The 20,183-nt window shown below is 51.5% G+C and overlaps 9 protein-coding genes and 1 non-coding gene across 12 annotated transcripts; 7 read left to right on the top strand and 3 right to left on the bottom strand.

Moving 5' to 3' along the window:
* Window positions 1-47: 47 nt before the first annotated feature.
* PV05_10018 (uncharacterized protein) lies at window positions 48-3,564 on the top strand. Its single transcript, XM_013456410.1, has one exon. The coding sequence runs from the start codon at window positions 93-95 to the stop codon at window positions 3,369-3,371; it is 3,279 nt and encodes a 1,092-aa protein (XP_013311864.1). The 5' UTR covers window positions 48-92; the 3' UTR covers window positions 3,372-3,564.
* An 8-nt stretch (window positions 3,565-3,572) lies between these two features.
* PV05_10017 (uncharacterized protein) lies at window positions 3,573-5,819 on the bottom strand. The gene is made up of 2 exons (XM_013456409.1): window positions 5,658-5,819; window positions 3,573-5,605 (listed from the first exon to the last, which is right to left on the bottom strand). Coding segments are annotated over exons 1-2 (1,821 nt in total). The 5' UTR covers window positions 5,660-5,819; the 3' UTR covers window positions 3,573-3,786.
* A 334-nt stretch (window positions 5,820-6,153) lies between these two features.
* PV05_10016 (uncharacterized protein) lies at window positions 6,154-9,510 on the top strand. Its single transcript, XM_013456408.1, has 3 exons — window positions 6,154-6,235; window positions 6,291-8,874; window positions 8,936-9,510. The coding sequence occupies exons 1-3, from the start codon at window positions 6,184-6,186 to the stop codon at window positions 9,162-9,164; spliced, it is 2,865 nt and encodes a 954-aa protein (XP_013311862.1). The 5' UTR covers window positions 6,154-6,183; the 3' UTR covers window positions 9,165-9,510.
* PV05_10015 lies at window positions 9,505-12,580 on the bottom strand. 3 transcript variants are annotated; one of them, XM_013456407.1, is made up of 3 exons: window positions 12,411-12,580; window positions 10,884-12,354; window positions 9,505-10,823 (listed from the first exon to the last, which is right to left on the bottom strand). In XM_013456407.1, the coding sequence occupies exons 2-3, from the start codon at window positions 12,051-12,053 to the stop codon at window positions 10,575-10,577; spliced, it is 1,419 nt and encodes a 472-aa protein (XP_013311861.1). In that variant the 5' UTR covers window positions 12,054-12,354; window positions 12,411-12,580; the 3' UTR covers window positions 9,505-10,574. The 3 variants fall into 3 exon arrangements, with proteins under 3 accessions (XP_013311861.1, XP_013311860.1, XP_013311859.1); XM_013456406.1 differs by having other exon boundaries at window positions 10,884-12,075; XM_013456405.1 differs by having other exon boundaries at window positions 9,505-12,075.
* Window positions 12,581-12,880: 300 nt separating this feature from the next.
* On the bottom strand, window positions 12,881-13,980 carry PV05_10014 (proteasome subunit beta type-1). Its single transcript, XM_013456404.1, has 2 exons — window positions 13,393-13,980; window positions 12,881-13,344 (listed from the first exon to the last, which is right to left on the bottom strand). The coding sequence occupies exons 1-2, from the start codon at window positions 13,761-13,763 to the stop codon at window positions 13,023-13,025; spliced, it is 693 nt and encodes a 230-aa protein (XP_013311858.1). The 5' UTR covers window positions 13,764-13,980; the 3' UTR covers window positions 12,881-13,022.
* A 152-nt stretch (window positions 13,981-14,132) lies between these two features.
* On the top strand, window positions 14,133-14,234 carry PV05_10013. Its single transcript has one exon. It is a non-coding gene; the product is annotated as a tRNA-Glu (tRNA).
* A 542-nt stretch (window positions 14,235-14,776) lies between these two features.
* Window positions 14,777-15,175, top strand: PV05_10012 (uncharacterized protein; the record flags this gene model as incomplete). The annotated part of the gene is made up of 1 exon (XM_013456403.1): window positions 14,777-15,175. One exon carries the CDS (start codon window positions 14,777-14,779, stop codon window positions 15,173-15,175), a length of 399 nt encoding a protein of 132 aa, XP_013311857.1.
* Window positions 15,176-15,201: 26 nt separating this feature from the next.
* Window positions 15,202-16,374, top strand: PV05_10011 (uncharacterized protein; the record flags this gene model as incomplete). The annotated part of the gene is made up of 1 exon (XM_013456402.1): window positions 15,202-16,374. The coding sequence occupies one exon, from the start codon at window positions 15,202-15,204 to the stop codon at window positions 16,162-16,164; it is 963 nt and encodes a 320-aa protein (XP_013311856.1). The 3' UTR covers window positions 16,165-16,374.
* Window positions 16,375-17,835: 1,461 nt separating this feature from the next.
* Window positions 17,836-18,465, top strand: PV05_10010 (uncharacterized protein; the record flags this gene model as incomplete). The annotated part of the gene is made up of 1 exon (XM_013456401.1): window positions 17,836-18,465. The coding sequence occupies one exon, from the start codon at window positions 17,836-17,838 to the stop codon at window positions 18,463-18,465; it is 630 nt and encodes a 209-aa protein (XP_013311855.1).
* A 48-nt stretch (window positions 18,466-18,513) lies between these two features.
* PV05_10009 (uncharacterized protein) lies at window positions 18,514-19,923 on the top strand (the record flags this gene model as incomplete). Its single annotated transcript, XM_013456400.1, has 1 exon — window positions 18,514-19,923. One exon carries the CDS (start codon window positions 18,514-18,516, stop codon window positions 19,921-19,923), a length of 1,410 nt encoding a protein of 469 aa, XP_013311854.1.
* Window positions 19,924-20,183: the final 260 nt, after the last annotated feature.

The following is a 20,183-nucleotide window of genomic DNA, read 5'->3' as shown; positions in this document are numbered from 1 at the left end:
CTTCAAGTGACGATATCTTCTACCCTCTTGTCACTGAAGGCCTGTGCAGCGCATTCGATACCATAGTAGGTTGACCATGAGGAGGGTCTGCTATGGCGCCATTACAGAAGAAGCAGCAGACCTTGTCTTCTTTCTTCAAAAAGCCTTCGTCTAGTCCACTGGTTGCGAAATCTCCTGTCCCTGATGAAGAAGAGGATCACATCCAATTGCCATCCGCCAAAAGACGACGAATCACTCCCAGCGAAGGAGACCCCTCCAACGTCGCAGATGGAGAGACAGAACAGGATACACGGACTCTGAGACCCCTCTCAGCAAATGGGCAGAATATCGCCACGATCTCAGCCGACTCCGTTTTAACAGGCCGAACCTCGAAATACCTCTTCTCGTCGTCGCCATTACAAGAGAACCAGAATGTTGAACAAGATGATAGCGCCGAGAAACGACGAAAAGATGAGCTACATCGGAAGTTTGTGAAGAAGCTGGGCAGACCTGATAGTATTGCTGAGATCAAGAGGCGGAATCGTGCACTAGAAGAGGAAGCTGTCGGAGAAGAGAACGATGATGCAGAAGAGGAGGCTGCTGAAGAGCCGTCGAAGCCGGCGACACGGACCAAAGGCACGAAAAAAGCTGGAAGCAAGCTCACGCCAATGGAAAAGCAGGTCATTGAAATCAAACAGGCTCACATGGACACTCTACTAGTGGTGGAAGTCGGCTACAAGTTTCGCTTCTTTGGTGAAGATGCCAGAATTGCTGCAAAGGAACTGGGCATCGTGTGTATACCTGGCAAATACCGATACGACGAACATTTATCCGAAGCACACCTGGATCGATTTGCATCGGCCAGTATCCCCGTGCACCGTCTGCACGTCCATGTCAAGCGTTTAGTCGCCGCTGGTCACAAAGTTGGCGTGGTGCGTCAACTTGAAACGGCCGCCCTCAAGGCCGTTGGTGACAACAGAAATGCACCATTTGTACGAAAGCTCACGAACCTATACACCAAAGGCACTTACGTTGACGATACAGAAGGGATTGAGGAGGATACTAGGGCGAGTCCTGCGCCCCAGTCGCCCTCTACTGGCTTTCTACTATGCATGACCGAGGTGAACGTGAAAGGTTATGGCAACGATGAGAAAGTGCATGTTGGACTTGTTGCTGTCCAGCCTGGAACCGGAGATATTGTGTATGACGACTTTGAGGATGGTTTCATGCGAAGTGAGATTGAGACCCGACTACTACATATCGCCCCTTGTGAGTTTCTGATCGTTGGTGAGCTTTCGAAAGCGACCGAGAAGCTCGTTCTGCATTTGTCTGGCAGCAAAACCAATGTCTTCGGGGACAAGATCCGGGTGGAACGTGTGGACAAGGAGAAGACGATGGCCGCACAAGCACACAGCCATATCTCGACATTCTATGCTGGAAAATCGAAGGATGCCCAGTCAGATCAGGACAAGGCCATCAAGATCTTTGATAAGATCCTAGGTCTTCCGGAGAACGTCCTGGTCTGCCTGTCAGCCATGATCAAGCATCTGTCCGACTACGGACTCGAGCACGTTTTCCAACTTACGAAGTACTTCCAACCTTTCTCGGCCCGATCTCATATGCTGCTGAACGGCACTACGTTGACAAGCCTTGAGATCTATCAGAACCAGACAGACCACTCCACCAAGGGCAGTCTATATTGGATGATGGACAGGACGCAAACGAAATTTGGTGGAAGACTGCTGCGCAAATGGGTCGGTCGCCCGCTACTAGACCAGCATCTGATCGAGGAACGACTCAACGCCGTTGAGGAACTTCTCGATCCTGACAGAGCCATCAACGTAGAGAAATTGAGGCATGTGCTGTCGAAAATGAGGACAGACCTGGAAAAGAGCCTTATCAGGATTTATTACGGCAAGTGCACACGACCTGAGCTCACGAACGTCATGCAATCGTTGCAATTCCTGGCCACAGAGTTCGCCCAAGTCACTGATGCAGGATCCACTGGGTTCGGTTCTCTTCTCATCTCGTCAGCCATTACGTCCCTGCCCCTCATTTTGACTGAGGTGGTCGGTTATCTGGAGAAAATTAACCTTCAAGCTGCTAAGTCGGACGACAAGTACGACTTCTTCACGGACGATGCGGAAACGGACGCAATTACAGAGCACAAACTCGGTATCGCTAGCGTGGAGCACGACCTCGATGAATTTCGCACCACGGTTGCAGAGAAACTGGGCAAGAAAAGATCGGTTGACTACGCCACCGTTGCCGGGATAGACTACCTCATCGAAGTCGAGAACAATTCCGGCACGATCAAAAAGGTCCCTGCGTCCTGGATTAAGGTCTCTGGTACGAAGAAAGTCTCTCGCTTTCATCCGCCTGAAATTGTAAAGCTCTTGCGCGAGCGGGATCAACATAAAGAGTCCCTCGCAGCGGAGTGCGACAAGGCGTATAAAGACCTCCTTGCGGATATTAGTACCAAGTACCAACTTTTCCGCGACACGATCCAGAGCCTAGCGACGCTGGACTGTCTCTTGTCGTTGGCCAACGTGGCCAGTCAACCAGGCTACGTAAGGCCCAGTTTCACAAGCGAGATCAAGATCGATGTCGTGGGGGCGCGACATCCGATGGTTGAACAGCTCCTAATCGACGCGTACGTGCCGAATGATATTGCCATCGCGCATGAAGGGACACGCGCGCTGCTCGTGACGGGCCCGAATATGGGCGGCAAGAGCTCGTACGTGCGGTCCGTTGCGTTGGTGAGCATCATGGCCCAGATCGGGAGTTTCGTGCCCGCAACGAGAGCGAGGCTGGGATTACTCGATGCCGTGTTCACGCGCATGGGGGCGTTTGACAATATGATGAGTGGAGAAAGCACGTTTATGGTGGAATTGAGTGAGACTAGCGATATCTTGAAACTTGCGACCGAGCGGAGTCTGGTAGTGCTGGACGAGCTCGGACGCGGGACGAGCACGCATGATGGTGTGGCGATTGCGAGGAGTGTGCTGGATTATTTGGTCCGAGAGAAGAAGTGTCTGACGCTGTTTATTACGCATTACCAGATGCTCGCGAAGATGGCCGAGGCGTTCGAGGAAGGGGAATTGAGAAACGTACATATGCGTTTTACGGAGGAGGGTAATGAGAATGTGACGTTTTTGTACGAGGTCGGCGAGGGCGTGGCGCATAGAAGTTATGGGTTGAATGTGGCGAGATTGGCGAATCTGGGCGAGGGTGTGATTGAGGTCGCGAAGGGGAAGAGTAGGGAGCTGGAAGAGACGACCAGGGGTAGGCAGGTTAGGAGTCTGGCGAGGAAGCTTGTCAATGGGACAGAGAATGATACATTGGGTGAGGATAGGCTGGATTGGTTGGTGGAGGGGATTGAGATGCTCTGACCTGGTGGAGGACGTGCGATGAGATATCGGCCTGAGAGGACCGCGGGGAGAGATCGCCATTAGTCGACTGACGACGAGATCCCGTCGGGCACCAGTAGATCATTTGCTGTTACGCATTGATCATAGATGTATGGCTGTATGGCTGTAGTTAGAGTATGGCCTCTGTAATTGATCATGAGACGGCATGACATGAGTACCGAAGGCATGTGTATTTCAGAGTATCTGTAGCCCGGATAAAGCCACCTTGATGGCAACGACACTTTTAAACGCATGCTTCTCATGTAATGCATATCGACATCTCCATCATTGCAACTGGGATCCTCGCTTGCCCACTCCTCATAATATAATCCAGGTCTCGACTTATCCACATGGCCTTTGAAGACCTCATGAGCCAGAACTGCACAAGTCGTTCCATCTACAACTCCATCTGCACATCACCCTCCCGTACGATATTATCTTGCGCGTTCGGCAAGCCAATGACAGCAATACCAGTTGGAATGACCGCTCGTCTGGCATTGAAGCAAGCAAAGACCACCAATTTTGCTAGAGCCGGACAACTCTTGAAGATGCCCACCAAGACCACCTCGTCCACCTGCGTCACGAACGAAAGGTCCATGTCTGTGATAGCCGGGTACTTCTTGAGACCATCGAAGGCACCCAACAACGCCATGTGAGAAATGTGCCGGCACGACTTGAGATCCAGACTCTTGAGCCGTGAGCCGGAGTGATTCATCAGAGCCGTCAGAGCTAACGAGCCAAAGCCTATCGGATTATCTTGTGGGCCTTCGGGGTTCATGTTGTCAATGTCCCGATTTTCGGCAAAATCGGCGTAGACGAGTGGTGGGAAGGGGGAATTGTTGTCAAAAAGACCGGCGAAGGCAGCATCAGAGCACAGACTGCTTCCCCGGATGCGGAGTTTGCTCAATTTGTGGCAGTGGTTCTTTATCGCGTCCAAGACTGTATCGTCGAGCTCGATGAAGTCTTCCAGGCAAAGTGTTCGAAGATTGGGACCGAGGGACGAGACTAACTTGACCAGCGTATCAGCTGGGGCGTCCTGGGCGACAGCCAGAGTCAAGTGCTCGAGCTTGCTGAGATTGCACAACGCTTCGAGTGAATCGGGGCTCATGTGTGAACATGATCTGAGCTTGAGACGTCTCAGTGTCTGGCAATTTTTCACCAGTTCTTTGACAGTGTCATCTCCCATGGAATCATTGAGTTCTGACAATTTCAAGCTCTCCAGTTGAGGCCCAAGTGAGCGAAACAGCTGTACCCAGACACTGTCAGAGACCAGATTGGTAGCGCCGAGTTGGAGATGACGGATCTTCTTGCACTTGTCAGCCATGTAGAGTACAACATCGTCCTTCATTTGGCCAGCAAATCGTAGATTGACAATCTTGAGGTTGGGCATGTAGGCAAACATCTTCTGAAAGTCTTCTTTCTCTAGCTTCCCACAGTCGTAAACATTGATCCGGTCAACATCTTGACGTAGGAACAGCTCAAAAACTCGAGGCGTAACTACTCTCTGCTTGGAGAGAATCTGACTCAGTCGGTCAAGGAGGTTTTGTGGCATATCGCCGAATTCGTCAATGTCATGAACGACATTGGCGACACGCCGAACACAGATTTCCACGAGGCTTTTCGCACCAGGCTTGACATTACCCATCATTCGGTCACTCTCAGTCTGTCGGCGTCGTCCACGAGGAGCAGCAGTTTTCTTTTTTCTAGCTTTGGCCTCCTTTTTCTCTTCATCCTTCAGCTCTTTGGTACACTTCGTACAGAGGAGACCGCCGTCAGGGCCAGTCCCGCTGTAGGGTGTCACGGTGAACCTCTTCTCGCAAATCTCGCAATTGTCGAGCTGGCCTGGAAGAGGCTTTGATTTGGCAAGCATGCTACGTGCAAGCTCATCGGCATCTTGCTCGTAGTCACTGCCTTGTTCGTGCTTGCGGCGCTTGAACTCCTTGCTCTGCTTGATCTTCAGTAGGGCCTTTTCTTCCTTTCTCTTTCTTTTCTGCCGCTCGACTGGATCATCCTCGGCATCTTCATATTCATCCTCGTTCTCTTTGTCGTTGTCTGCACCCTGCGCGGCCGCCTGTGCTTGACGTTCTGCCTCTTCTACACGGCGTTGGTAGTCTTGGTGGATCTGCTGAGCGGAGATGTTGTGGGAGGCGAGGAAGTCCGTGAGCGCTGATTGAGGCCCACGGATGCGATTGGCGGCGGCAGCCCGTCGATTCGCCCTGGATCCAAGTTCAGTGCGAGACTCATTTTGTCAAGGAGCGGCCAACTTACATTGTAGATGCTATTATGGGTGGCGAACCGAGTCAAGATCTTCTGAGCACTGCCAGGAGGTTGTTGTAAGACGGATCGAGCACAGAAGACAAAGTCACAAGCAGCAAAGGAACGTTAGCCGTGAATGAAGACGTTGCAGGCAGTCACTCTCTTTCGTCGAGGGGTCACTCAGAAATTGTGATAGGCACCCAACAGGGCCCCCAAGATACGCTGATAAAAGTGAATGCAGGCACTTTACGCGATACGCGCTATCACGTGATTCACTGCCCTCGCTCTACCCATTCTTCCTGCCCGAATTGCCGGCAGTGGTAATTGATTGGTTCTAGCAACTCTAACCCTTCGGCGAACTTCAAGCCCTTTGGTCTTTGTGCCTGGACCGTGTCGCAGGCAGCCAGCGCGCCCAGAGCCAATCATGCAACTTCCCTTGATTGGACCCTGAACTCGATCCCTCTTCCGCGATATCAATGAGATTTCTCCCTTTTTCCCAGTTGTACCATCTCAATCTTCTCTCACTCCGCCAGGCAAGATGGGACCCAGACGCCGTCCTGCGAGGTCGTCAGCCTCAAAGAGAACCTCCTGTAAGTGGTTTGAAGACAAGTCCAGTATATTCTTCATTGCTAACCATTGTCGCAGCCTCAAAAATCGCCACTCCAGAACCATCCCTGCCCACAACCAGACAACCCATGAGACGCAGCGTTCGAACCCCAAAAGTTGCTGAGATCCCCGACTCTGACGGAGTTGAAGAAATCTTGTCCTCAGATCCCATCTCGAAAGGCACCTTTAGAGGAGTGTTCCTTCCCAGAAATGGCTCTGACTCGACTAAGAACCCTGCTACACGCCTTGCCTCTACCGCGCCCTCCTCGATTGCCGACTCCATGGACTCATCTAATTACGAGACCCCTGCTACGAGTACTGTTCCTACCCCAAATGCCACGGACTACCCTATAACCAAGACCAAAGTTACAGCTACTGCTCGCGCCCTAGAACTGCAGTCATCCGAGTTTGCTTTGAAGCCACGTTCTTCACGAAAGCGAACTGCTGATGCCACCATGGAAGACCCGGAGGAGGATGCGGATGAGAAGCTTGCCCGCCTGTTGCAAGCACAAGAGTATGATATGGGCAATGACAGCGACGACTCTGACACTCAGCCATTGTTCAAACGCCGTCGTACGGCGACTGAAGTGCTGGACACCGACGATAGTGACGACGATGTACCTCTCGCAATTCGACCACGCACGAAATTGGCTATGCCTGCCCTCAAAGATTCTGGCGTTCGTGCAGGTGCATCTCTAGACGAATCGGAACTTTCGTCTGTTGTGTCGTTCGGTGACACCGACTTGTCTGAGTTCGACACTTTCTCTGTCGGGGCTGCACCGTCAGAAGCTAGTGAGGATCTGGACGATGACGATGATGCAGGCCCCTCGGGGCTCGCATCCTCGAGAAGAAGACGTATTCCATCTCCTTTTCTATGGGACCCTCAAAAACGACGAGCTAAGCGCGAGCGTCAGAGACTTGAGAAAGCCCATCCAGAAATCAAGACCATGTGGGATGAGTTGCAGACCATTGAACCAATCAAACCCGTCCCCGCGCAGCAACCAGAATCTATCAATCGCAAGCTGAAACGCTTCCAGCTCGAGGGGCTAGACTGGATGGTCAAGCAAGAAAAGTCCATGTGGAAAGGTGGCCTGCTTGGAGACGAAATGGGCATGGGCAAAACAATCCAAGCCGTCAGCTTGATCATGTCGGATTGGCCAGCCAAAGCCCCTTCACTTGTTGTGGTTCCGCCCGTTGCACTGATGCAATGGCAGGCTGAGATAAACGACTACACAAGTGGAAAGCTCAAAGTCCTCGTCTACCACATTTCCGCGAACCCCAAATGCAAACTACTTACGGTCAAAGACCTGAAGAAGTACGATGTCATCATGGTCTCTTATTCTGGGCTTGAGTCAATGTATCGCAAGCAACACAAAGGCTGGAGCCGCAACGACGGCATCGTCAAAGAGGACAGCATCCTGCATGCCATCAAGTTCCATCGACTCATTCTTGATGAAGCGCACAGCATCAAGTCGAGAACCACTGGTGTCGCCAAAGCATGTTTTGCCCTGAAATCCGATTACAAGTGGTGTCTCTCCGGCACTCCAGTTCAGAATCGTATCGGAGAGTTCTTCTCTCTGCTGCGCTTCCTCGAGGTCATGCCTTTCGCTTGTTATTTCTGCAAGTCATGCAAGTGTCGACAACTTCATTGGAGCCAGGATAAACAGAAAATGTGTACCGGGTGCAAACACAGCGGCTTTAACCACGTCTCTGTGTTCAACCAGGAAATCCTCAATCCAATCACCCAAGGCGAAGACACCGACCTGAGAAAGAAGGGCCTCGAAAAGCTACGCTTCATTACCGATCGGATCATGTTGCGTCGGATGAAGCGTGACCACACCTCGTCAATGGAGCTGCCGCCGAAGGATGTCATTGTGCACAATGAATTCTTTGGTGAGATTGAGCGGGATTTTTCACAGAGTATCATGTCAAATTCCACTCGCAAGTTTGACACATACGTCAATCAAGGTGTCATGTTGAACAATTATGCCAACATCTTCGGTCTTATCATGCAGATGAGACAAGTAGCGAACCATCCAGATCTGATCCTTCGCCGAAATGGTGAAGGTGGACAGAATATCTTGGTGTGCTGCATATGTGATGAACCTGCGGAAGAAGCAATCCGTTCAAAGTGTCACCATGAGTTCTGTCGTCAATGCGCCAAATCATACGTTCAGTCTTTTGCGGGTGGCGGCGGCGACGCTGATTGTCCTCGATGTCACATCCCTCTACAGATCGACTGGGAGCAACCCGAAATCGAACAAGACGAGGAGAATGTCAAGAAGTCATCCATCATCAATCGTATCAAGATGGAGGACTGGACTTCTTCCACCAAGATCGAAATGCTCGTCTATGATCTATACAAACTCCGAAGCAAGAAACAGACTCATAAGAGTATCGTCTTCTCGCAGTTCACCTCAATGTTGCAGCTTGTTCAATGGCGCCTTCAGAAATCCGGCTTCAGCACTGTCTTGCTTGACGGAAGTATGAGTCCGGCTCAGAGGCAGAAGTCCATTGATCACTTCATGAACAACGTGGATGTTGAGGTCTTTCTGGTCTCGCTCAAGGCCGGTGGTGTTGCTCTCAACTTGACTGAGGCTAGTCGAGTCTACATTGTGGATCCGTAAGTTGCACTTATTTTTCTTTCTGGAAGCTTGTCCGTTTGCTAACAACATGTTCAACAGATGGTGGAATCCAGCTGCAGAATGGCAGTCCGCCGATCGCTGTCACCGAATCGGCCAGCGTCGTCCATGTGTCATCACTCGTCTCGTTATTGAAGACTCGGTCGAATCGAGAATGGTCTTGCTCCAGGAGAAGAAGGCCAACATGATCAATGGCACAGTGAACAATGATCAAGTTGCCCTCGACAAGCTGACGCCAGAGGATATGCAATTCTTGTTCCGTGGAAGTTGAGCCGCCACGACCAAGAAGACGTCAACAGATGAAGCCTGACGTTCACTTGCAGACTGCATCGTCAGATAATAAGAAGGGATATGTTTATGCTTGATGATTCAAACGACATTAGTATTTCTATGAAAACCAGGACGCTTCAGACGGACAGAGAGCAGCTTTCGGTTCAGCAGCGTTCGAAGTCGTGCTGGCCTAGTGGCACAAAAGGGACGGCGCATTGTGCTATGATAGAGCTTAGACAGAACAGCATGCTTAGATACCTAGATACAAGACGAGGGAAGATAGCTGGTGAGCAGCAGAATATCGCAGTATCTTGTCCTCGGCCTTGGAAACCCATGCCTGTCTTTCTCATCCCATCGCCCAGAACGCCAGTCCTCTCACCACTTCATCCTTCAAGAAGAGTTCGCAGGGCTCCAGTCGCTCCTGTCCGTGCAACTGCGTCTTGTCACCATTTATAATCTTCATTCACCTGGCGCTGTCGGGCGAGGCAGGTGTCTGAGGTCTTTGCATGAATGGGAAGGAAAGACGGAAAAAGGTTCGGTTGGTCGGAATGAACGTGACGAGTGCAATGTGGCCATCCAAAATAACAACAGTACGGGCTTCAATTTGCGTCAATTGTCTATATCAACATAGGGTACTCCACATCGTGGTTGTGTTTCGTGTCGTGTCGGTCGTCCATTTCCTGTCCAGTCACTGTCACTTTCCATTCGTCCCAATTCAAGCTCGCTGTAGGAGCTTGAGCCACTCTAGGCGCAGTCATTATCGTCTCACAACCACTCTTCCGACCTCTTCGAGTCGCATATATATCGACCGCCAGGCCCGGCCACGAGGCCCCCACCCGTGAAGTCGACAATCAGAACAAGCAGGGTGCGCTCATCAAGAACGAAAACCATTCGCGATCTATACCAGCCGTAGCCTCAACGACTGACGTCGGCCACTCCCAACTCGAAAAGAAAATAGGGCATGATCGTACGCCGCGCACCGTGAAGCAGCATATATTGCGAAAACAGCCGAGACCCTAGTGTTACCGTAAACGCCGCTATAAAGAAATGGACAAATGCCGTCTGGAAAGTCGAGAAGGTACGCCAAATTAGACCATAATAGACTGGGCGGCAGCGTGGAAACTACCGCTTCGGAGATGAAGAGGAGGACCGAGGTTGGAATTCTGAATTGGTCATTTCCAGTAATCTCATCGGCCAGGCAAGTCGTATAGACTCGAGTCCGCCGTGAACAATTGATATCGACGTCGCTGTTCCATCGAAAGCTCTGAACCAAGGCGAAAAGCTCCTTCTCGTCCCAGCTCGGAGCAGCTCGGACTTGAGATGATTCTACACAAATCTGACATGGCGCAGATTGGGTACAAGTCAACGAATTGTTGGAACTGTACCCTCGTGCAACTTCGTGATCCTCCTTTTACGAGGTAGGTGTGGTGGGGGCTCGCGATCCAGCATGTGCACGCATGTACATGCCGTCACCTGCATGCGGTTGTGACGCTGCAGCCTGAGGGACCTGCTGCTGTGCGACTAGTTCCCTGGCGTAGAATTCCACGAGCATGGTGCCATAGGCTTCGAGTTCCTCCACCGGAACCGAGAGCCGGAAGTCGTTGAGAAGCAAGAATTGCAATTCGAGATTGTTAAGCTCTGCCAGCGGAAGACCTCCGACCTGCAAAAGGAATACCAGTCAGCTGAATGGGAGAGGCTTGTGGAGCCTCAATAGACATACCTTGGCATATCTCGAATTTGTGTAAAAGACATCCGAGAAGAACTTGCTAGCGCAAGTGACTCCCGCGATCACAAGGCGATGAATGTTGTAGCTGTCAACAACGAAGAATTGCGAGAGATCAGTACTGCCACCCGAAACTGTCGGCGAGCCAGGTGCCTGTGCTGTGGCAGCGCTTGATGACTGTGGCTCGCTGATATCATGCTGGTCCAGAGGACTGTCGACGTTCATCGGCACTGGTGAGCGTCCTGTTGGAGTAGAAGATTCTGGTGCTGTTGCAGGTGATTCATTAGGTCGTCGTTGTCCTTGTCCTAATAGACCTCGATTCACCATCTCCGTCATTCGATCAAAGTACACTAGAAGGCTCAGGAAGACCTCGTAAGTCGTTGGACAGTACTTATGTATCCGACTTAGATAGCTCAGGATAGTTATCCCGGGCACGTTCTTGCCGTGAAATGCCAGTACGCAGGAAGCATGGGGGTTGAGGTGACTCTGTTCCTCGGTGAGCGGAATTGGACGATGATGCTCGTGTTGTCTGTCATTTGTGGTTGTAATCTTGGTAAGAAGTCCAGCGACCATCTCGATAATGTCTGTGACTGGCATGGAACTGATCTCGTATTGTCTGCCCGAGTCCGAAAACGCGCTTGAGGATCGACCCCCCAACCTTGGTCGCGCCAGGTATTCCTCACTGGCAAAACTGCGGATATGTGACAGATCCCTGACTTTGATGCGACTCGGTGAGGTAGCTTCAGATCCTCCTAAGGATCTCGTAGATCGGTATGTCGGCTGCAGTCGTGGAGAGGGAGGTGAAGCTGCGACCACGACTCGTGGGTCGTTCGATAAAGGAAAGCCGGACTGGTCGAAGCCTCGACTGTGTTGATTGACATTTTGCGGGTGGTAAGAGGAGTGACGAGATGAGGGAGAGGATTCGTGTTCTACGGGGTGAGATACTGGTGTTGATGTGTTTTCTGAAGGCTCCTGAACGGTAGGTGTGGTGTATCCGCTGGCTGCATCGGTATTGCCCCGCTGCCTTATGGTCGCGGAAGCTGACGCGCTCCTAGCTCTTGAAGACTGTGAAGCCTCATCTGGCTGAGAATTGCTATCGACCATCATGTGGTGATAGGGATGCTGACCGAGTGCCGGCGCCACTTGGCTTATCACCAACGAGCCCATCTCAACCTGTGGCGTTGAGTGTCTATCACAGAGTATGTCAGCAATGCGTTCTGCCAAATGATGTGCAAAACAATATGATTTGACCAGCCCCAATCAACCACAGCCCGACCAAGAGAGTTTCTGCTGTAGTGGCAGTGCGGTCCAGAGGCAGGCCGCTGGGGCCCACATGGGAGGGTTGATGGGATTTCGCATGCACGAAGGGGATGAAAGCGCTCTGCCATTGCGGTGACTTCGATGAGACTCAGGGCTGTGGTGATTCTGGTGTTGGTGCAGGCCAGCGTGGAAGGAGTCGCTGGGTGCGCTGGGAGCTAGCATGTGCTGATTGAGCGGTGGGGGATGAAGTTATTGGCGACTTACCAGAGACATTCCGGAGGTCGTCTAAGGTCTGGAGAGTCCCCTTGCGCGTGTGATCCTCCAAGACGAGACTATGACTCCGAACACGGCGGAATGATGTCGTGAACGAGGGGGAATTAAATGGTGAGAGAGCGTGAAAGTGATGTGAGAGAATGAGTGAAGACGGGGCTGATTGGAACTTGCAAGGGCGAACGAATAATCGCCGGCAGCAGTGGGTGGTCTGTCGATGGTTCGATGGGCTATGGGCCTATGGCTCACCAGGCGCACCAGGCTCTGCTTTTGGTGCAAGTGCCCACTGGACCTTTGCCGCACCTATTGGCGTCATTTTGCATAAATCCATAAAAGCTGAGATTGGGACAATCCACTCACTGCAAGTCAAATCAAACAATATCGCAACGCCAAAAGAACCGTCATCGGTATGCTACAAAGGAAAAACGGGGGAGTTGCTACGATGTGTGATCGTCTGAAGATAGGTCCTGAAAAAGAGGCCCTGGATCCCTTTGTTCAGCTCTAATGAATTTTGGGGCTGCGATGCTAATTGTATCTCAACCGGCCTGAAGGCCAGAGTCTCGCCTGAGAAACCATCCTGATCCTCAACGCCTGTTGCTTGTCCGTTTATTTCGTCCCAGGCCCTCTGTAGTCCTGGTCTGGAAGGTATAGGTGCCGCTGGGCTCCCTTTGCCGTCAAGACCACCATTCGAATCACACCTCCAGAGCTGCCATCCCATTTGATAGCCTCTCTCAAAGCCTCCTTGACGAATTGTACTCCTTCTTCTTCAGTCATGTCTTCCTTCCAGTGTGCGTCACAGAATCCGTAGATGTAGGTTGATCCTGATCCTCCAATAGCGTAAGGGCCCTTGTGCAGCGAGCCTCCGAGCGGTATCGAGTAAACTTGGCCACCATTGCGTTTGTCATAGCCTGCAATAATCATGCCAGCACTGGATATAGTCAGCCTTGTTCCAGCCAAGCTCGTACTGTGGTATTACCTTAATTGATCCTTGTTCTCATAGCAGAGCTCTTGAAACAGCGCAGCAGCAGTCTGGGTGGTAGGTGGCTCGTTGTTCATGATACCATACATACCCAGATGGTATGACACAATATCTGCGACGGCCTGAGTGTCGGCAGCTGATCCTGACCGACAGCACCAGATGGTGTCATGGACTTGTGTGAGTTTGTCCGTTACTCGGTTTGCGATGTATGCGCCTGTGGTTGTCCGGCTGTCTGCTCCTAGAATCACACCGTCTTTGAAGTTGATTGCCATAATCGATGTGCCCAAGTTGACTTCTCCCGACTTAAGGTGATTCATGTCGACGTGGATGCCATCCTCACCTAGCATGCCCTTTCCCGGGCCGATCATGGTTGCAGCTGGCGGGATGCCTGGTCGACTTAGGGATCGAGAGGTTCGGAATTCGAGCGGTCGAAGAGGAGAACAGAGGATATTACTGATTCGTGGACTTGGTGAGGAGGGAAGACTTGATATGAAGAGATGTGATGGATGGGAATCGTTTACTTGATTGAAAGGAGCGCAGGAAAGGCACCCAAGGAACGCGTCTCCAATAATTGAAGAAGCTTGAACCGATGCGCCCCCGAACCTTCTATCCACCCGTGCCACCGGTCAGCCATGCGAAACCACAGCCCACTAAAATCCACTATTCATATTCCAATAACCCCAAAAATTTCTCAACAATCAAGCCTCATTCATCAAACAACATTGAGATGAGTTGAGTCCCCGATGGTGTAACGGTTAACATCGCTGGTTTTCATAATAAGAAAATCCCAAGTGTGAAATACCACCCAGCAGCCCCGGGTTCGACTCCCGGTCGAGGAAGCCAATATCCCTAAAAGTTGGGAGGTCTTTTTTTTGCTATCGAAAAATGGGAGGTTCGTGACGAAGCATTTTTAAAGTGGCTGAGTCAGCGAAACCTGCTCTCTAGGGTTAGGGTTAGTATTTCTAGTCTGGACGGGTCCATGCCCGAACGGACTAACCGATTCGAGAATGGCATTCCTACTTGGACGCGAACAGGACCATTTCAAATGCGGCGTCAAAAGCCATTCACCCTATCCTGGGCGCATACTGTAAGGACCAGCTTTCTTTGTCTGAAGTGAGTCCTCGTCGCGGAATGACATCAAAAGTCGGTCTGGATAGTGTGCTGTTTGATACGCCGAAAGCAGTCAGCATGGCCGGCTTCCCTCTCGATTTGCAGACCTCTCCCACGCTGCAAGATGGGTGGTGCTGTATTGTGAAGCAGCTTCACAGACTGAATTCAAGAGAGAATGGCTTAATCTGCTGAAGAGCTCGAAGTTATGAAGGATAAATATTGTTCGTTGGCCAGCTCAAACGCTTCACGAGCCGGCCCCGCAATAAAAGCTATGTCACAGGAGAAAAAGCAGTCTGGCACAGACAAGAAGGAAGGCCAGGAGAAACAGCAGAGTGCCATCCCAGAGGCAGATCGCATGATTGATATCATCCTCAACGCCACCAAAACCGTCGCTTCCAGTCCCAAGCTCCTTGTTGTGGTCCTCGGGCTTTTCGTTGTTTGGTTTGTGTTTGGGAAGCTGGGCGCCTGGACTGTTGCCTTGGTCGATATGGGAGTCCGCCTTTGGTACACTGCCACTCAAGGGTGGGTAGACACGATCGAGGAAGCCTTCAAACCGTTCTTTCCATGTACCACTGGACTGTCGACATCGACAGCGCACGAAGCGCGCTTGGACGTGTCACAATCTCCACCATGGGAAAAGACATATTTTGCACAAGCTCAGTTTCGGTGACTTTAGGGCTTGCTTCATGGCTGGATATGTCCTGTAAACCATTCCCGGAGGACGAGATCGTGTACAAGACGCTCCGACAAACCGCTCATGGGCTGGGCTACTGGGGAGACATCTCTGAGGTCCTGGTCCCGCACGTCACCTCCTTTCAGCTAGCCACGATCCCCTTGACGGAGAAACAAGCACATCTTAAGCACAACAAAGCTCAGGTAATGGAGAAGAAGGAGCTGCTCGACATTTCGGACGACTATATTAGAGGTCTTTTTAGAAGTGCCCGTTGCATGGCCGCCGTTACACTGGCCATTGACCACCTCCTGATGATCCTCATCTACAATTTGGAGGAGGTCCACATACGCGTCCACGCAATCACCATTGGTACCAAGAACTCCTGGTGGCCTAAGACTTATCGAGAGCAATACCGCAGTGTCAGTGAAATCCTGACTCGTTGGCTCGAAGTCATCGACGTCGAGATCGCGAAGCTGCTGATCGCCGCCGCTTCATGCATCAATGATCTGATCGGAACTACAACAGCCGGCGTCGAGAGCAGACAGTGTGCTGTAGACTGTCAGATTGCAGTCATGCGAACGATAAAGGAGCAATACTCATGGTTCCGCAGCCCTGACATGTCCCTCATACAGGTGAAGAGCCACCTCACAGGCTTCGCCAAACTGCCCACTGGCGCCATTGTTAAAGAATTATCCTACGTTTCGCGACGTTTGGAACCGCACCAGGAGGACCTGCAAGGTGTCAAGTCAGTCCTTGCTGTCTCATATGATCTTTCTATCGTCAACGGTCTAACTCAGCTACTGAACATCTTCGATGACTGCTTGAGGGCCTTGACCACGGCACGAGGAAGCATGATTTTGGGCAAGGCACGAGAAAGAGAACAATATGAGAAGCAGGCAAAGGACGGGTTCTTTACAGCACAGCCAGTGTTCAGCACCGTGTCGCCAGCTGCCGCACAGCCCTCTAAGTCTCATGATGATGTCTAGATTGCGAGACTGGAAGACGGTGCAGAGAGCCCACGCCCAGTCAACTATCACTTACCTCTTCGGTCTTTGACTGGTCGGACTCGCGGTGGTCCCTCCTAGAGCCCTTCGACAGCATGAGTACGTAGATCGAGGGCCTCATTTCGGTCCTGGCCAGCGACCTGGCAGCGGGCACTTTCTTGATGAAAGCGAGCCTTGGAAGCGACTGCATCCCCTCATGTGCCAGAATTCTCGGCTCAAGTCCAATGTTCTTCGGTTGCTGCTCATTTCGGCCGATGACGCCGTCTTTTCTATATTCATCCGTTGCCTGTCATCTATTCAATCTGAGGGCCACTGGGGGCTCGCTCGTCGTCTTCATCTTGTGTCTCTTCGTCAAAGAGGTCTCCAATCTCCTCATCAAGGCCATCTTCTGTGTCCTCATTTTCTTAGAGTATTTCCGGCTCCGGAACCCATCATACCAAAGTTTGCCCTATTGCTGTCAACTTGCTCCTCTGAGTGCTCTTAAAGGCGGGCCAAATTAAATGCTTCGCCATTCGAGGAAAGGATCTCAGAGGCTGTCATGTCCCACCTGTGCGAGCTTTCAGTCTCGTTGGAATTCCTCTGACCAAGCCGGCACATTCCGCAAGGATACCACATTCCGCAGAGACGTTACATCCCCTTAGCGAACCACGTTCACGTCCCCAAACATGCTGGTGATAGAGGTATTGCCAAGCCGGTTCAGACAATCAGTCAACAAGGGAAAGCACAGGGTAGAGAACCCTTGACCTGTAGTCATCAGGGAAGTCAATCTGCATACTCGTCAGCTTCTTGACCATGCTGGCCACGTCTCACTTTCTGAAACGTCCAGACCAGACTAGTCACTGCCCGCACCAATGGCAGAGTTCTTCTCCGAACGAGCAATCTAGACAAGATCACAGCACGGCCGAGTCTTTGACTGGGTGTCCCAGAGTCAACTCATTGATTGGTTTCTTGAAATCGTGGCCTGCGATAGTCATGTCTTGGTATAGTACGCATTCCTCTTGAGCAGGCATCTGTAACTATGACCAAGACCAGCCGAAGAACGCTGGTCGCGCGGTGTCATTGTGGCTCCCGAGATCAAAATGGGGGAGCCGTATCTGGAAGCTTCAATTTCAGCACAGATGTCCTTTGGCCTTTGCAGCGCGACACGGTCGCAAGCGGTTTCTGACTACTTGTGCTCAATGCCGTCTACTAATGGAAAGGTGTTCAGTTGCGATGGTCATCTTAAGACAAGCCTTCGGGGATAACCCGATCACCTAGTCGATCAGGTGATGTTGTTATGTTCGTTGGGGAGGAATGTTTCCTCCAACCTCGACAACCGTTCCGTACGCTTCTCATCCCTTGGTGTAATCAAAACAGTCTTGGACTCTTCGTCCTAAGGTCGAGAGCGTACCTAGGTAGGATCGCACCACGCGATGCTCCCCGCTAACTTGGAAGTGATCGTAGACGCTCACAGTCGTAGGAAGCAATGAAGGCCGAGATTATCCTGGTCTGTATTACAGACGGGACCAGTTCCACGGCAATAAGTCTCACACATTCCAGAATACCCTGCCAACAACCTGCTTCGATAGCCGCTCTCTTTGCATTTGTCCGTCTGCATATATCTGTCTCTGTCTCTCTTTCCCCCATCTTCATCATCTTCGACAGACTTGAACCATGACCAAGCACGGTCAGTTAGGAAAATTTAAGCAGCAGTATTGTCCTGATGAGGAACAACAAGACGAACTAGCTTCCACCGATTCAGATGGCGGGCAAGATGATGCCCCCTCCTATGCCACCAAGTCTAGGCCTTCCAAGTCCACGCAAGCTGATCCTGAAACTATCCCTTCACCTTGCAATCCCTCTTTCCATGAGATTTATGGAGTCGAAACGCCAGAATTAGCTACCACCAATGGCAAAGTCACTAGGTATACAAATCTGACCAAGCCATCAATTCATCCAAAGTCAAAGTCAAAGTCAGAGCAGCAGAAAGCCGTCCTCCGTAGCGACCAAAAGACGCCCTCCAAACCGCGACCTCTTCTCCCAGACGGATCCGCAGAGACAGGCATCGCCAGCGCTCGCGGGAAGCGAGCCCTTAAGATAACTCCCATCACGAGTAGTCCGATCAACAACGACACACCCGCCGAACCAAAATCAGGAGAGTCAGTCGGTGCCTCTTCCTTGGAAATTGAGCCCATTTCGAGTCTATCCGAGCCAGGCTGGACCACAGAGTCATGTACCGACTCCGTCAACTCCGATCATTCAATAGCAACGCCCATTACCCCTGAAGTCAGAGCAACAGCATGAGGAAATGGAGTGTCCCATTTGAGACCTTTTCTCACTGTTCTTGGCCGAATGATCAACATTCTCTTGACTTTCCTTGAAAATGTTGTCCAGAACAAGCACGTCGTGATGATGGTAGGGATGATGGTCGTGGTCTGGGTCCTTCTCTGGCAATTAAAGAGCTTTTTCCACCCGATCCTAGATCCTCTCGACCATATCTTTGACAATATGGGGGATGGGCTCCATTACACGCTGAGATCTGTTGGGAAGCTCGGAGAAATTGCGCGCCGGCTCTTTCCAAATATTACAGTCTCACAGGTTGGGAGCTTTGTGGAGCCGGCGCTGGCTTCCCTCGGCGATATCTGGAGCAGCGCTTTTGATGGTCTGGATTCCATGCTCAAATCAACCAGGCACCTTGGTGGATTTGCTTATCAGTGCTTCACTCATGTCAAGGAGTCTATGGTCAATTGCAACAACAGCTCTATAGCGGGGAATCACACGATAGCCTCGTCCGCACATGGAAGCATACTCTGCGCGAGCTCTCTGACGTGGTGGCTAGCATCCTGGTTGCGAATCTCGTGCGCGCCAGCGACAGCCGCAGCTGGGACATTCGTGTTCGACGCGCTCAACAGTACAGCAGTCGAGCTTGGACACTGGGCTGGTGTATCGGAGGTGCTTATTCCCCATGTCAACGCCTTCCACCTGGCGACTATTCCGCTCGATAGGCATCGAAAGGTGATTGAGATGAACGAGGTTACTTTCAAGGCCAAAGGACGCCTTGTTGACGAGATTAGGCATTATAGTGAAGGCCTCTATGACACGGGCAGCAGTATCTACAATGTTACCCTTGCATCGGATCGGTTGCTCAAGGTGATGATCTACAGCCTTCAGGATGTCGTGGCAGCCTTGCAGGTTGCCCAGGACACGGACTTCGGATGGTGGAAAGCCCCAAAGAAGAAGGTTCGACGTGTTAGAGGCATCCTCAGCGAGCTTCTGCTGGTGATTGATGAAGAACTTCTTCTCTTGATCAGAGAGATCCAGGCGACAGTAGACCTACTCGTCGAGACAGGTCGGCATGGTGAACAATTCCAAGCTCTGACCATAAAGGGCCAGAAAGATGTTCGAGACCAGATCCAGGAGAAGCGAGGGCTGTGGAGCAAACCGGACGAGTCACTTTCCAGGATCAATCAGCAGCTCTTGGCCACTATGCAGCTTCCAACTGACGACATTCTTGCGCTGCTTGCGGACTCCAAAATACGGCTCGACCGCCATCGAATGAACGTACAGAGCGCCAAGACGACACTTCAAGTATCCTTTGGACTATCTGACCATGCTGGGCTGAACCCATTGCTGTCCTTGTTACGGGACACCCTGGGTGGGCTCAGCAACGTCAAGGGTAAACTTGCTCTTGCCCAAACCGAGGAACGACAGCAGTTTGACCAGCAGCTAAGAAATGGCCTCATCAAAGCTCCACCACTTTAGAGGGACACAGTCAAATCAAGACCTCTGACGAGGTGATGGGTGCTCAGCTGCAGGACTCAGGTTAAGTTCTCCTCGAAGGTCTTTGATGTGGTTTCCGTCTGCAAGTGACGATCAGGATGTGGCAGTCAATAAGTGGACGAGCTTGTGGTGGTGTGGATGCTTCGAGAGAGACTGAGTGAGAGACTGAGTGAGAGACTGAGTGAGAGACTGAGTGAGAGACTGAGTGAGAGACTGAGTGAGAGACTGAGTGAGAGACTGAG

Source organism: Exophiala xenobiotica, assembly GCF_000835505.1.
Source record: "Exophiala xenobiotica strain CBS 118157 unplaced genomic scaffold supercont1.6, whole genome shotgun sequence".
Lineage (NCBI taxonomy): Eukaryota > Fungi > Ascomycota > Eurotiomycetes > Chaetothyriales > Herpotrichiellaceae > Exophiala > Exophiala xenobiotica.
The sequence above is the reverse complement of the archived record's forward strand: the minus strand, read 5'-3'. Positions and strand labels throughout refer to the sequence as shown.